Source organism: Protomyctophum parallelum (assembly GCF_964188405.1).
Source record: "Protomyctophum parallelum genome assembly, chromosome: 7".
NCBI lineage: Eukaryota > Metazoa > Chordata > Actinopteri > Myctophiformes > Myctophidae > Protomyctophum > Protomyctophum parallelum.
In genome coordinates this window covers 42,768,055-42,782,602 of record NC_139705.1, presented here as the reverse complement: position 1 = coordinate 42,782,602, position 14,548 = coordinate 42,768,055, and the positions used below count along the sequence as shown (strand labels likewise).

Genomic DNA, 14,548 nt, shown 5'->3' with positions numbered 1-14,548 from the left:
AGGCTGTGCAAAGCTCTGACCTTCACCACTGTTCACATCTGGCTCTCAGTAAATGCTACGTGGGGCCCTGCCGCGTCCACGATATCCTCTGTAGCCACGGCCCCTAGGGAACCTACCAGGAACACCGAAAGTCTCAACATTGCGCTTCCGCTCTTCTGCCCAAGTTGTTCTGGAATAGATGTGACAGAGTAGGGAAGGCACTTCATAAGAATCAGAGTTTAGATATGACATATTTTAAGGACAATATATTGATATTATCATGGACCGTCTCAAACTCAAAGTGTACAGTATATGCCCCAACAGGCCCCAACGGGTCCTTTTGGTTCAATTTGTACGCTCAAGAGTTATTGACATAAAGGCTTATTTGGAATGGACTCAAGGAAACCTGAACGGCCAGACAACTCTTTGTGAACCACAGCAATGGGTTTAAATGGATTTACCTGGATTTTATATCAAAGCTCAGGTTGTCAAAAAAGCACTTTGCTTTGTCATAGAAGCACTTTGGCCCAAAAATTTGATCCTCAGTCGGTGAATCTCCTGGTTCTTCCTTTTCCTCCCCTTCATTATTACCATCTGAAAAGAAAAACATACATTTATACATGCAGGATGAACAAGAAGGGACCTGCAAGTGACATCTTGTTAAAAAGCTCATCTTTGAACTTCAAACTTGTAGAATTATTTGGGCCAGAGATTGTCACGTTTGCAATCAGCCGACTCAAAATAACTTTGTCTTTCTTGCAAATGTGTGCATGTAACCAACCTTTGGTAGTCAACCTGTCATTCATCTCCCTCTCCATCATCTCCTTGATGAACTGTGCATTAGCTGAATCGAAATCGAAGTCGGTCTCAAACGTTAGGGGACTACGCGTAGGACTCTCCACCATGGGCTGGCCTCTTCTGTAGTTTCTGCGTCTACGAGGTCCTATGGTATACAGAAGAAAATAACTCACCATGTTGCAGGGCTTTTTTTTTTTAATCAGCCAGCTAGACATTACTTTATTTTCCTTGTAAACTCAAGTTTACGCTAGGTATAAATGAGTGGTTGAAATTATTTTGTGCAATCTTCCCACCAAATTGGCATTACATTCAATAGAGAGATTAAGAGTAAAAATATAAAAACAAATCAAGTATGTTACAATGTTACCGTATGAACATTTACCTTGCCTTCTCCTTGTTGGCAGTCTGTCGTCTCCATTCCTGTCCCTCTCTCCATTCCTGTCCCTCTCTCCATTCCGGTCTCCATTCCTGTTCCTCTCCTCATTCCTGTCCCCATTCCTGTTCCTCTCCTCATTCCTGTCCCCATTCCTGTTCCTCTCCTCATTCCTGTTCCTCTCCTCTTGAAATGTCCTCCGCTGGGTGTAAGGCACATCTGGGGTTGACACGATTTCTTTAAGATGCAAATGATTACATTAGATTTTCTTCTGAATGTGACAGATTCACAAATTGATGTACCGGTAATATTTAAAAAAGCACTGTATACACAACTGCTGCATTTGAGTAATTAGGCAAGTGCAACACGATACATTGATAATACAGCCTCCTACTCCTGGGCTGGGGAGCTCTCTGTCTTGTACTCTGGGCACCCCTCTGGGGTCTTCCCCTGTCACACCACTGATCTCTCTGGGGTCTTCCCCTGTCACACCACTGATCCCTCTGGGGTCTTCCCCTGTCACACGACTGATCCATCCGGGGTCTTCCCCTGTCACACCACTGATCCTGGGGTGCATTCAAACCACGCTGCTGGGTATATGTCTCCATGGGTACAGTCTGGATAGCCTTCTCCACAGACGGACCCCTTCTAATCGGTGCATGAAGAAGAGACCCTGCATGAAGACCAAAGCCTTTAGTTCATATTTTATCATTTCAAACCATGTGCTGAAAGATAACACAATAAAAGAGTGTCGGCTGATTTAGTTGGAAGCCCCCCTAGATAGTTTTGAAGTGATTCAGTGCTTGATTCAGTATTTAGATATTTAATTTGATCAGACACGCCCTGTTGCTATAACTTCAAACTCCATTTTAACCATGATTCATTGAAAACACCTGTACTTGGTCTATCTAAACACTGAATCAGCAACTTAGTGATTACAAAATCTTGAGTAGACACAAATGACCCCAAACATGTTTGAAAGTGAAATATCTATGAAGACACTTTTGCTCACATGCACTTACCACGGCCTGCACCATACTGATGATTGAGGACAGAGCTGGCAGCCAGTTGGTTATAGGAGGGAATTCTTAAGGAACTGAATGGTCCTCCTTGGGCTTGGAATATGCATGGGGAGCCCCCACAGGAAGACTGGAGAAAATTGATAGTACAGTACATCATTGTTAAGTGTTTGTCCATTTTGATTATCAATGGAGGAAGACATGAGATTCTGTACTGTACCTGCACTATGGCTGGATCCGAGGGTAGGCCATGGTAATGAGATTTTGGATGGTCACATAATGATATGTCTTTTATGTCACTTCCTCTGAAAGTAATGTACTCGTACAAATCATTTTTGGGTGGAGTTGGCCTGTCCGTGGGGCGGCCCTCTGTTCCAAAACACTGAACTGAAGAAAAGACCAGACTGAGGAAGCATAACAAACTCTATATTTACACAAGACAGCTCTGATCCATAGCTCTAATGCCTTCATGCATTAGCTATATGGACCAGAGCTACACAAGACATAGTCCTAAAGAACACTTTGAACCTTGAAATGGCACAATGAATATAGACTAAGGCCTCAATTCACACAAAAGTAGAAAAAAACAAACATAAAACAACAAGATGGACGAGAGACAAGATGAATGAACAACTCACCCTTTGCCAGTACTACTGTAGAGTCCACTGTGTCAATTGTATATAAAATGCCCTCATATCGATTGTGAGCTTTTGAAATAAGGCTTATTTTACAGCCAATGTAGGGCTTTGCGGTGCTCATGACGTGCGACAAACACGTTGTTTGTAGGTAGGCTAAACTCTTCAGATGTTATTATGAAAGAAGAATCAAGAAAGGCGACATAACACGCGCTTAACAGCGACGGGAAGTAATTTATAGAATGACGTAGTAGTCCTAAACGCTAATTAATTTACATAGACGCACGCACCTGAGTTTGATTTGGGGTGCGTTCGGAAATGCACGCCCTTGATATCCATCGATTCGTATGGTAGGTCTCAGGTCTGTACTATATATGCTCTAGAATATATGGCCAAATTTCAGTGTTGATTATCATAACATTATTATTATAATATACCTATTATATAATTAACATATTATATTATATTATATATTAGGCTAGGCATATATATGCCTATTTCAAGATGTTTTAGGCCCTACCTGCTGTTAAATCCAGCCGCCAAGAGAGGGAGACATTTTCTATATTGACGCCATAGCCCATAAATGACGACCACAATCTGATCATGTGTGAGATATTATGCCAAATGGAACAGATGTAGCTCATTCAGATCATTATATAGTCGTAGCGTAGTCTACCATTATCGATATGCCTTTGCTTTCGAGAACGCAAATTATGTTTGGAATTTTGGATTATATCAAGTCATATTAAAGTCAGCAAATAGGCCACATATTCTATTCTAATTCGTAATATAATTTTCAAAGGCATTCTGATTCTACCAAATCAAGAGAGGTAGGCTACTAAAAAAGTTGTAGGCTACATAAAAAGTTTACATATAAAAGGAGTTATGCGCGCGCTCTATCTCTCTCTCTCTATCTCTCTCTCTCGTGTGTGTGTGTGTGTGTGTGTGTGTGTGTGTGTGTGTGTGTGTGTGTGTGTGTGTGTGTGTGTGTGTGTGTGTGTGTGTGTGTGTGTGTGTGTGTGTGTGTGTGTGTACAAACCATGTACAACCCAGATTCGGCACAAACAAGGGACTAAATTATTCTCGCTCCTATGCCACCAAAATGTGGAACGCCCTACCAACAGTCATTAAGACATGTGAATCCCTTGACTCCTTCAAAACCGCTCTCAAAGGGCACCTACGGATGGCTGCAATTCGAAACTGGCCTCCCCCCCACCGCCCCCCCCCCCCCCCCATTTCCCCTCACTATATGTATCTTTCCCCTTTTTGCTTCCTATATGATGAATTCCTGTTCTGTTCTTTAACTACATAGAAGTGTCTATTTGTATGTCTCTAAATGTTTTGATGAATTGAACAATGTGGACCCTGTTGTAAACAAGTGTAATGCTTAATTGGGTCGTCCACTCACAGTTAACAGTCTTTGTATTGAGTTTGTGCTTGAAATGTAGCCTACTGTAATTCTACAAACTGTTAATAAATATTTCAATCAATCAATCAAAAGTGTGTGTGTGTGTGTGTGTGTGTGTGTGTGTGTGTGTGTGTGTGTGTGTGTGTGTGTGTGTGTGTGTGTGTGTGTGTGTGTGTGTGTGTGTGTGTGTGTGTGTGTGTGTGTGTGTGTGTGTGTGTGTGTGTGTGTGCGTGCGTGCGTGCGTGTGTGTGTGTGTGTGTGTGCGTGCGTGCGTGCGCACAAACACAAACCTACAGACCTATAGACCGATTCCGTACCGGTTTCATGGTTGCAGCCTACGTATTTCCTGTAGGCGGACTCGACATAGCTGCGGGAGTAAAACCCTCACCAGGCGCACCTCTTCCACTACAGTGAACGGCAGAGTGACTGATGTTAGTTTGCCTCAAACTTTACTCCTTTACCTGCTTTTTTACTAACACTAACATTACAAAAATGCCCAGAACATCGAGATGAACCTGTGTAGTTTATGGCTGCTCCAACAGTAGTGGCAACATAAAAAAAAAAAAAAAAAACGGAATGTCTAATATCCACCTCGGTGGCGGAGACCAGAGCCATTGAGTAATGGTTGAGACAAAGCAGTGAAGGGTCCTGAAAGATACGTAATTTCCCAATACCCAATCTTTCTGTTTTATGAACACAAGGCTGCTGTATTTTATACCTCATACTAAGCATTTAAAGTATGAGGTATAAAGTACAGCAGCCTTGTGTTAATAAACAGAAAGATTTGGTATTGGGTAAGACTTGCGTTATGTATCTTTCACTGCTTTGTCTCAACCATTACTCAATGGCTCTGGTCTCCGCCACAGCGGTGGATATTAGACATTCCGTTTTTTTTTTTTTTTTATGTTGCCACTACTGTTGGAGCAGCCATAAACTACACAGGTTCATCTCGATGTTCTGGGCATCTTTGTAATGTTAGTGTTAGTAAAAAAGCAGGTAAAGGAGTAAAGTTTGAGGCAAACTAACATCAGTCACTCTGCCGTTCACTGTAGTGGAAGAGGTGCGCCTGGTGAGGGTTTTACTCCCGCAGCTATGTCGAGTCCGCCTACAGGAAATACGTAGGCTGCGACCATGAAACCGGTACGGAATCGGTCTATTGGCTTTGAACGCACTTCAGTGAGAAAAGTGGTAGGCTACTCATGTGGACTATACCAAAACAGAGCACGGGGGTTCCTCTCTCCCTGAAAAAACGTTGTATTTTTATGGAGTTGTTTGCATGGAGGATAAATTACATGGTTGCAAGAACATTTTGATAATATTTAATTTCGTTGAGGGAAAAAATGCATTAATGAATGGGCTTAATTTGTATAAAGAACATGATTCCCTGAATACCCCCATTTCCGAGTAATGGTGAAACTATGTAGCCTAATAGAGGGCTGTGTTCCAGATAATAAATATTAGAATAAAGAGCGTATAGGCTATTTATTTCCCATATGACAAAATGTCGGTGGCATTTTCATCGGCGCGCCCCAGGGGTAAAGGGGAGGTGACGCAACAAACGATTCAAAAGGTAAAGCCGTTCGGTGTTTTTTTTAAAGATTGAATTATTTTATGGGCGCGAGGGTATAGCCTACCATCAGTGCGGGGAAAGTAGCTGGTGGTAGCCTATATATCAAAAACGATGGCAACTGGTATGATAGTCATCTGAAGGTGCATGCAAGCCAAACAAAGCGCTTATGATGGACGCTAAATACCGTTATTTATTGTCTGGGATCAATCGCGTTGCGTTTGATAATAGGTTAATATTTTTCGTAGGATATGTGAAACAGATGGTATCCAATATCAATTTATATTTTGAATCTATATATTGTTGCCGTTTAGCCTATAATATATTTAAAGTAAATATGAATTAATAGCCTATATATAGGCTATTAATAGGCCACATTGATTTGTGACTCAAAATAGAGGCGCATCCAATGAAAATGCTGGTGCTGGAAGGATGGAAGGAAAGTGAGAAGCGTGGGACTATCCGAATCAGACAGTTTTTTATTTTTATCCTCGACCGAGCCATGTGTTTAAAGGGATATGTGCTGCTGTCTGCCTGCCTGCCTATCGGTGAAATCGACTAGCTCACCGAGGCTGAGGAAAGCTTGTCTGCTGACTTTGATGTAAGAAATGACAGTGATGCCAAGGATAAAGCAAGCCTGAGGGGCAGCCGTCTCCGTCCTAGTTCAGTGTCTCTCGATATAGTTCTGTTCTTCTGTGGTAAAATGAAACTTAAAATACACCTGACCCAGATTGTTCTGAGAATAGACAGGTGTGTGTGTGTGTGTGTGTGTGTGTGTGTGTGTGTGTGTGTGTGTGTGTGTGTGTGTGTGTGTGTGTGTGTGTGTGTGTGTGTGTGTGCGTGTGTGCGTGCGTGTGTGAATGTATGCATGTTATTGTAATGTATGTTTAGGTTACCAACAGGTGACAAAGTGGCGCTGTTGCACCACTCACTTCTGACAGGTCTGATTTTTTGTTTCTGAAATGCAATTTAAAGGAGCATTCAGTGATTTGGGTGATTTGGAAAGATGTGCACAACAAGATGAGCACATGCACACGCTCTACAGTGGGGTGGGGGGGTGACACAACAGGCCAACGTGCACCAAGGCCCGCCCCCACTCAATCATGATTGGAGGAAGGCTCCTCTCATCCTGATTGGATGAAGGCTGGCTAACCCTAGCCAAAAACGAGCATTTTTTAACCAGTCCCCCGTCCCCAGTTAACCAGGGGTTAACTGGGGACGGGGAGGAACTCCTTATATGGTCAGCACACTCTATAGTAGGGAGGATTATATAAAAAAATAAGTTATTTGAATTAAGTGAAATCACTGAATATACATTGAACATACTCTGTATTGTAATGTTTTCTCCCCAAAGATGCTGGATGAGAATCATCATTTAATACAATGCATAATGGATTACCAAAGCAAAGGCAAGACAGCAGAATGCACACAGTAGGTGTCATGTGTTTCCACATTGAGGCTTCATTATGTCAGTGTGCAGAAGGTGTATACAAAAGCAATCATATTTTCACGGCTCTGTGCTTTTTGACAGGTATCAGCAGGTCCTGCACAGAAATCTTGTTTATCTGGCCACAATAGCAGACTCCAATCAAAATATGCAGTCACTTTTACCTGCGGTAAGTCTGTCTCGTCAGGTTTCAGGTATAGTCATGTATTTTATGGATACTGTGCTCACAACGTGAGCTTGTAGATCAGCTATTTTCGTATACAACGAAGTATCAGGCTATATAACCTACTGTTATTCACACACGTCACCTCCACCATCTATCTCTTTACTTTGACACCTATATATAAATTGTGCCATCTAGTAATGTCTTCCCTCCGCAGCCTCCCACTCCCAACATGTCGATGGGACCTGGAGGCCAGAGTGGGGTTCACTCCCAGAGCAACCTCAATGACAGTATGGCTCCGGCGGGACCCCCAAACACATCCATGATGCAGGGTCAAATGTCCAATGGTGAGAGTTCCACGTGTACAAACGTGTCATGTGTGCTTTCTCTCACACAAAAGCAAATGCATGCTCACAGAAGCATACAAACACTTGGTCCTTGGTCTCACGTGCTTGTCTTTCTCTGACTCTGCCTTGAAATTAATTAACTTACTGCTTGCAAGCGTCTGTGCTCTTAGTCCAACTAATGCTCTATATAGCCATACAATTCTGTGTTCCATTACAGCTAATTTGTGCCTTCCGATCTATCCGTAATCCTTTAATTTATTTACTTTTGCACCCATGACTAACATAGCCCATCAATCAAGCCCTATACCACCCGCAGAAGCTTCCAGTAAAGATGAACTGAATGTGTTGCTGGTATTGGGACTGTGTGTGTTGTGTCGTCTGGCCTCAGCCACACCCCCACGGAGCCGCAGTCCGGTTCCTCCTCTTCCCTCAGTCTGATGGCCTCAGCCCCCGGCTATGCCCCCCCGCTCCCTCCTCGCAGGGCAGCATGATCCAGGGCCCAGCTGGGCCCGCATTTGGCTCCTCCTCTTCCTCGCCCTCCGCCTCTTCCTCTTCCCGCAGCAACCTCAACATGCAGTCTAAACCAGGTGAGCCGGGTTTAGAGGGATCCGGTCGAGGTGCGGAGGAATCCGGTCCGGATGTAGAAGGATCTGGTTCAAGTATAGATGGATCCGGTACAGGTGTAGTAGAAGGATCTGGTCCGAGTATAGAGGGATCCGGTACAGGTGTGGAGGGATCGGGTCAAAGTTCCATGCTGAGCTGTGTCATAGATTTTGGAAGACGCAGGCAGAGAAGCCGACAATCATTTCTCAGTTCCCAACTCAACTTGTATTCGTCTTGCCATAAATCACAAATATCTTAACCACTCAAGCCCTATAGTTGACCAGAGTCCTCACAGGTACTATACATACCTTTCGCTGGACGCCAAAGAAAACAGCCAATCTATACACGTCTATGACAGCAAGATATGAAACGTGATTTCTGCCCTTGTTTTAAATGTACATGGGGACAAAGAATAACAGTGATGTGATCAATAACATGAGTTGCTACTCAGCAATCCTGATAACACATTGCTCTTAAAACCCAATACATTTTTCAGATGCAGAATTTTACATTCCATAATTTCTGAATCCCTCCTGTTGCCCCGGACAACAGGCAAACTAAAACAACCAAACACATTCAGTTCATCAGAGAGGTCCTGCTTTATTTTGTTCCTCCCCTCCCCGCTCCAGTCTTAACCACTTTTGCCCTATAGGCCTATACTTCAATGTATTGTACGAGATAATAGCTCACATGTGCCACCAGGGCGAGCTGTCTGCTTGTAGATATGTTATTTCTACTGTTTTTAAAACATTTATGAAAATAAATGTAAAAGAAGAAAGGGCCCCAGGGTTAATGTGGTTAATTCTCCTCATCTCTGATCTTTCTCTGGTTGTCTGTGTGTATTTATTGTTGTTTATGCACTGACATCGCTGGCCTTTCCCTGCAGTTCCCTGCAAATTACCTTCCGGCTTCAAAGAGTCTGTTTCTCTCTTTTTAAGGGAACCCTGTGTTCTTGTCGACAATCCTCGGTTGTGAAGACATGTGTATGCCGTTAAGTGCTGTTGTTAATGTTGGCGATCCGGGGACCCCCAGGCATCTTTCAGTGGTTCCAGGGGGTCCCCAGCTAAATAAGGACCATGCAGTTCAACTTTAATCTTTTTTTTTTTCTCCTTTTTTTCAAAAACAGCCAATGTGTGCGTTGTGTGTCTTGTAAGCTAGGTTGAAAGTGGTCTAGAATGCAATCCAATAAGAGAAAGTAGCCTACCATATATGGTGGGGCCTGCAGCTTAATGCGTATCAATTTGGGGATCCTTGGTATAGACTAACGCATGAGATCATCTCTCTCCCATAATCCCACCTACCTCCCAGTCTCCATGATGCACCAACAGTCAGCCACATCACACTACTCCTCGGCCTCTGCCCCTGGGGGCCAACAGCACTATCAGGGACAACAACAAGCCATGGGCATTATGGGCCAGGGTGGCCAAGGAAACAGTATGATGTCTCAGAGGCCAATGGGTTCATACCGCTCTTCACAGCAAGGTAAGCGGAGACAACTCTTCTCTTCACGCTGCTGTTGCTTGGCAGTGGGAAAATCATTGATTATGCAAATTATTCTGATTGATCAACTTCGGCATAATGTGTTGTGTTGTGTGGTGTGTGTGTGTGTGTGTGTGTGTGTGTGTGTGTGTGTGTGTGTGTGTGTGTGTGTGTGTGTGTGTGTGTGTGTGTGTGTGTGTGTGTGTGTGTGTGTGTGTGTGTGTGTGTGTGTGTGTGTGTGTGTGTGTGTGTGTGTGTGTGTGTGTGTGTCTGTGTTTGTGTGTGTCTGTCTGTGTGTATCTGTGTATGTCTGTGTCTGTGTGTGTCTGTCTGTGTTTGTGCACGTGCGTGTGTGCGTGCGTGTGTGTGTGGAGAGGAAGAAAGATAAGTTAAAGATGCTTTGTGTGTAAATATAGCTTGAATTAGAAAGTATTCATATTTGAATTATTAGCAAGCTGATGGCTTGATATTTTGCATTGAAATGCATATGTAAATGTAGTGGTTGTTGAATGGTTAAAAGGTGTTCAATAAGTGTGTGAATAATGTACAGTATGTGTTAAACGGCTGTAAGCTTGAAAACTACAGTGGATGTGATATTTGTATGATGAGAGTCTTCATTGTCTTCTGCGCGACTATCTGAAAAGTCAGAGCAGATGTTGAAGCTTTTTGGTTTAGAGTCTGTCTCAGGTGCTTGTGACTTTAAGAGCCAGATGGAAATATATCACTCTTGTCACATCAAATCTCGATCTCTAAATCATTTCACCCATGATGCTATGTCAGCAAGCTGCATGAAGCTATGAGCCTAATAATAGCTCCCAACATCTTGTCTATTGAAAGAAGTGGACTGAACACGTGCCTCGTTGCTGCTTGAACAGAGGGAGACGTTTCTAGGGTAACAAATGTAAGGCATCGTTCACTGTACTAGTCTACTGTACACATGTACCACACTGTGATCCTATTGACTAGATTCAATATTTCCACATAGGCGAGGGTGTTATTAGTAGTATTATTGTTATTATTGGTAACATTATATCCAAAGTTTGTCTGGGTACCTCGCTCGTCAGCCAGCCTCTGATTGGTTGTAAGGCTGTTGCTAAGGCTCCTGGGTGATAATAAGAGGCGATGTCAGAGGAGGTTTTGCTAATGATGAAGAAATTAACAGGTTGTGTTCTGTACCTTGTTCCTTCAAAGGGTACATTTTCCATCACTTTTGATTTGATTTCAAACTGGTCTGCAGATGTTGTTTTGGTTGAGTTTGTATCTCTTGCTGTGGATGATTGTTTTTGTAGTATTTTGTTTAGTTTGTCTGATAGTATGTGAAGACAAGGAGTGGAATCTGGAGTTTCTGCACACTGACACCAAGAAGAGATCAGATTCGCCCTGATAACTGGCTTTTTAATGTAATTTTATGCTCATAATCACCCTGGGATATAATTACTTCCATGGCATTATTCATTAGTAGTTTATTCAGTTATCCATGACCGGTGAGTGAAATTAGACATCATAAGCACTCAGCTGAATCAAGATACAAAAGATTGGACTCCATTACAGTATTTAACTTCACTTCCTCATTGAATGAGAGATCGTAGCAAAAGTCAAAAGTATCCATATCATCTATCAGTATTCAATCTCTCCCCTGTCCTTCATTTTCAATGACGCATGCATGCACGCACGCACACATGCACGCATGCACGCACGCACAGCTCCAGAGGCTAGTCCATGTGTCCAGCAGGCCCAGTTCCTTTAGCCACCACCAACACATTGGCCAGTTGGTCCGACCGCCTCATTAATTCACCGTGGTGTCGCCTGTCTTGCAGGACCTGCACAGCAGTACATGGGACAAGACGAGTTCTACGGAGAGCAGTTTGGGCACAATCAGAGCTCCAGCGAGCAGTATTACCCCGATGGTAATCATTCACAGCCTTAAACTTTACACACACAGCTCTCAATTTCACACTTATCTTTCAAGGGTCATGCACTCATATTTACAGTATACATACCATTTCCTCTCAGGACCATTCCATTCACTGTAGCAGTGAAGCTGAAATTTGTTTCACCCTCTCTCGGTCATGGCCTTTCTTTTCCTCACTGTGGAAGTTGATAATGCACCGAAACAGGTTCGAAAATGGGCTGATGTTGATCTGAATTCTGCTTCTTCCCAGTGTGTCTTGTGTTCATACTGTCCTCTTTGGTGTGCAGAGATTTCAGATTTCATAAATTGAGCAGTTTATCATGGACAGTGAAATGTAATTCCCAGTGTAGTTCCCAGTGTTTGTGCCTTGTGTGTCAGAGTTCATATTGAAGTTGGATGGCACAGCAAATGTTGTTTGTGACTTTGTGTGCTTGTCTTTCTGCCACTGTACATGTATTATGAATGTTTACGCTTCTAACTGTGAAAGGAGTGAGTTGTTGTGGCATTTGTTATGTGTTGAATGCCACCCTCTGCAGGTCATGGGGAGTACTCCTATCAACAATCATCGTATGGCGAACAAGGCTATGAGAGGCCCTTTGATGAATCTTCACAACAATACTATGAAGGAGGTATTGATTCAACTATTCATTATTTTCTTAATGATTATTATGATTATTCTAGCTACAGATCATGAAGCACATTTTTATATGGGCTATATTTAGGCCTATTTTGTATGTATGTATCAATGTATGTATCAACTTCGAATCGATTAGTCTGTTACTCTGATGAATCACTTAAAGGACGATTATGTTAATATAATTGTTCTATTGATTATTTTATCAAATTAGATTATGTTTATAATCAATGAAATGTATGACTTTGATTAACTGTTGCTCCTCTAGAAGGAGGTACCATGTACAGTAATAGTATAGCCTTTTAAATAATTCATTGAATTGCAGAATCCGGGGCTCTGACTCTGCACAGTAGAGTGCAGAGTAGAGCAACCAACTGATTATTTGTTGTCTAGGTAGTACTGTCAAAATACAGTATATCATCAGATATAAACCAGCATTATGGTAAATGACAGTGACAAAATTGTGTGTGTATTATTGTGTGCATCCAGGTAACTCTCAGTATAGTCAGCAGGGGGCGCAGTACCAGCAGAGCTCTGGCCAGCAACAGCCCTTCAGCCAGCAGCAGTACTCCTCACAACAGGGCTATGGTGGACAGCCACAGGGATATGGTACATATGCATAATATCATATAGACACATATTCATATTTCATATTTGTTGTTCATTGTCTCCACACCAGGCCGAAGGCATGGGGAGAGAGTATGTTGTGCACACCGTGTGTGTGTCCATCCGTCCGTCCGTGTACAGCTAATCTCTGGCACCGTTAACCCGGTCGATGCCAAATTTTGCACACACACTCCCTGGATGCTTATTTATTAGCACAACGCGTTTCGCTGTGAGCTTTGTCAGGTGCTAAGATCATGGCGAAACGCGTCATGCTAATCAATAAGTTGATGATGCAGTAAGTTGTACGTCTTTGTTCTCTGGAGTGTGCAGTCCCTTCCCTGGAAGGTTTATCTCTCTTTTTGATATGCCGTATAATCGTATATGAATAGAATGTTCATGTATGAACGACTGGCCTGCAGGTGCTGGGCAAAGTGCCTCCTCCCAGTACTCCCAGTATCAACAGGTTCAAGGACAACAGTATGGATCCTACCGCTCCTCCCAGGGTGCACCTGGAGGACAGACACAGAGACCGTACACCTTTGAACAGGTATGTTATTATACAATGTCACGTGCCGAAAATAGTCTACAAACTCACAATCACAATTTATATACTATAAAAATACAAAGTAGAATTTCATTATTTCCCCCACTCTCTCTCTTAATATGTGCAACATAAACTATTGTATGTTCAGCCAAACTCAAATTAGTAGTAGTACACCATAAGTACACCATACGTTTTGATTGAAACAATGTTTTCAACCCTTATCTTCATGTAATTGTTCCTCACAAATGCTCATTATAAGATGGCACAATTCCCATCTAATCGCTGTGTCTCATTGGTGGGCTGTGGACCGTTCAGAAACCTGCCTGCCAATGAAATCATTGATGGGGATTCCAAGCTAATAAAAACTACTACCTTTATCTTACTGTAAAATTGGCATGCTGAAATAGAAGCCATTGTTCTTGTATTAATAGAAAATATCTTATACCATCTTATAATGAGCATTAGTGAGGACCAATTATATGAAGAAAGGTTTGTGTACTTATTGTGTAAATAATCTGTCATCTTGTATGTTATTTCGTAGGGTCAGTATGGAAACTATCAGCAATAAAGTATCACTTATTTTCCTTGTTTGATGAGAATCACATGGAGGATCCGCCGGGAAGTAAAAGACACTCAACTGTGGTACGATGTATTGTATCCTCTTGTCTTGTTCAACATCCCTTTACCTGAGAAAATAGCCGGAACAAACATGACTCTCTCTTCACCTACTTCGCTATCTCTTCAGGGTCAAAGCTGAACGATATACTGTAAATTCTGTAACCCTATTAACCACTCAATCCCAGTTCTTTGACGATTATTTTATTTCGTCACACAACAATGTTGCACAGAGAAAATATATAGCCGATCTACAAGCTCACAATGTGTCACAATACGACGCGTTGTGAATTTGTAGATTGACTATATGGGGTATTTAAAAAGTCTATTAATGACATGCCCTTTGGGACGCCAGGGTTAAAGTGATTAAAAGCCAGGTTAGGTCCAGGATGAATTCCGTCAGTTCATTCCGACGGACA

At 42.5% G+C, this 14,548-nt stretch overlaps 2 protein-coding genes across 2 annotated transcripts; one reads left to right on the top strand and one right to left on the bottom strand.

Moving 5' to 3' along the window:
• Window positions 1–45: 45 nt before the first annotated feature.
• Window positions 46–2,928, bottom strand: lsm14b (LSM family member 14B; the record flags this gene model as incomplete). The annotated part of the gene is made up of 7 exons (XM_083769854.1): window positions 46–169; window positions 441–573; window positions 761–922; window positions 1,160–1,369; window positions 2,173–2,299; window positions 2,390–2,556; window positions 2,808–2,928. 7 exons carry the CDS (start codon window positions 2,926–2,928, stop codon window positions 46–48), a joined length of 1,044 nt encoding a protein of 347 aa, XP_083625980.1.
• A 2,785-nt stretch (window positions 2,929–5,713) lies between these two features.
• Window positions 5,714–14,082, top strand: LOC310861181 (calcium-responsive transactivator-like; the record flags this gene model as incomplete). The annotated part of the gene is given in 12 exon segments (XM_083768530.1): window positions 5,714–5,782; window positions 7,134–7,210; window positions 7,311–7,395; window positions 7,607–7,749; window positions 8,125–8,195; window positions 8,198–8,323; window positions 9,648–9,821; window positions 11,636–11,725; window positions 12,267–12,359; window positions 12,854–12,973; window positions 13,390–13,517; window positions 14,056–14,082. Coding segments are annotated over 12 exon segments (1,203 nt in total).
• Between the last annotated feature and the right edge of the window lie 466 nt (window positions 14,083–14,548).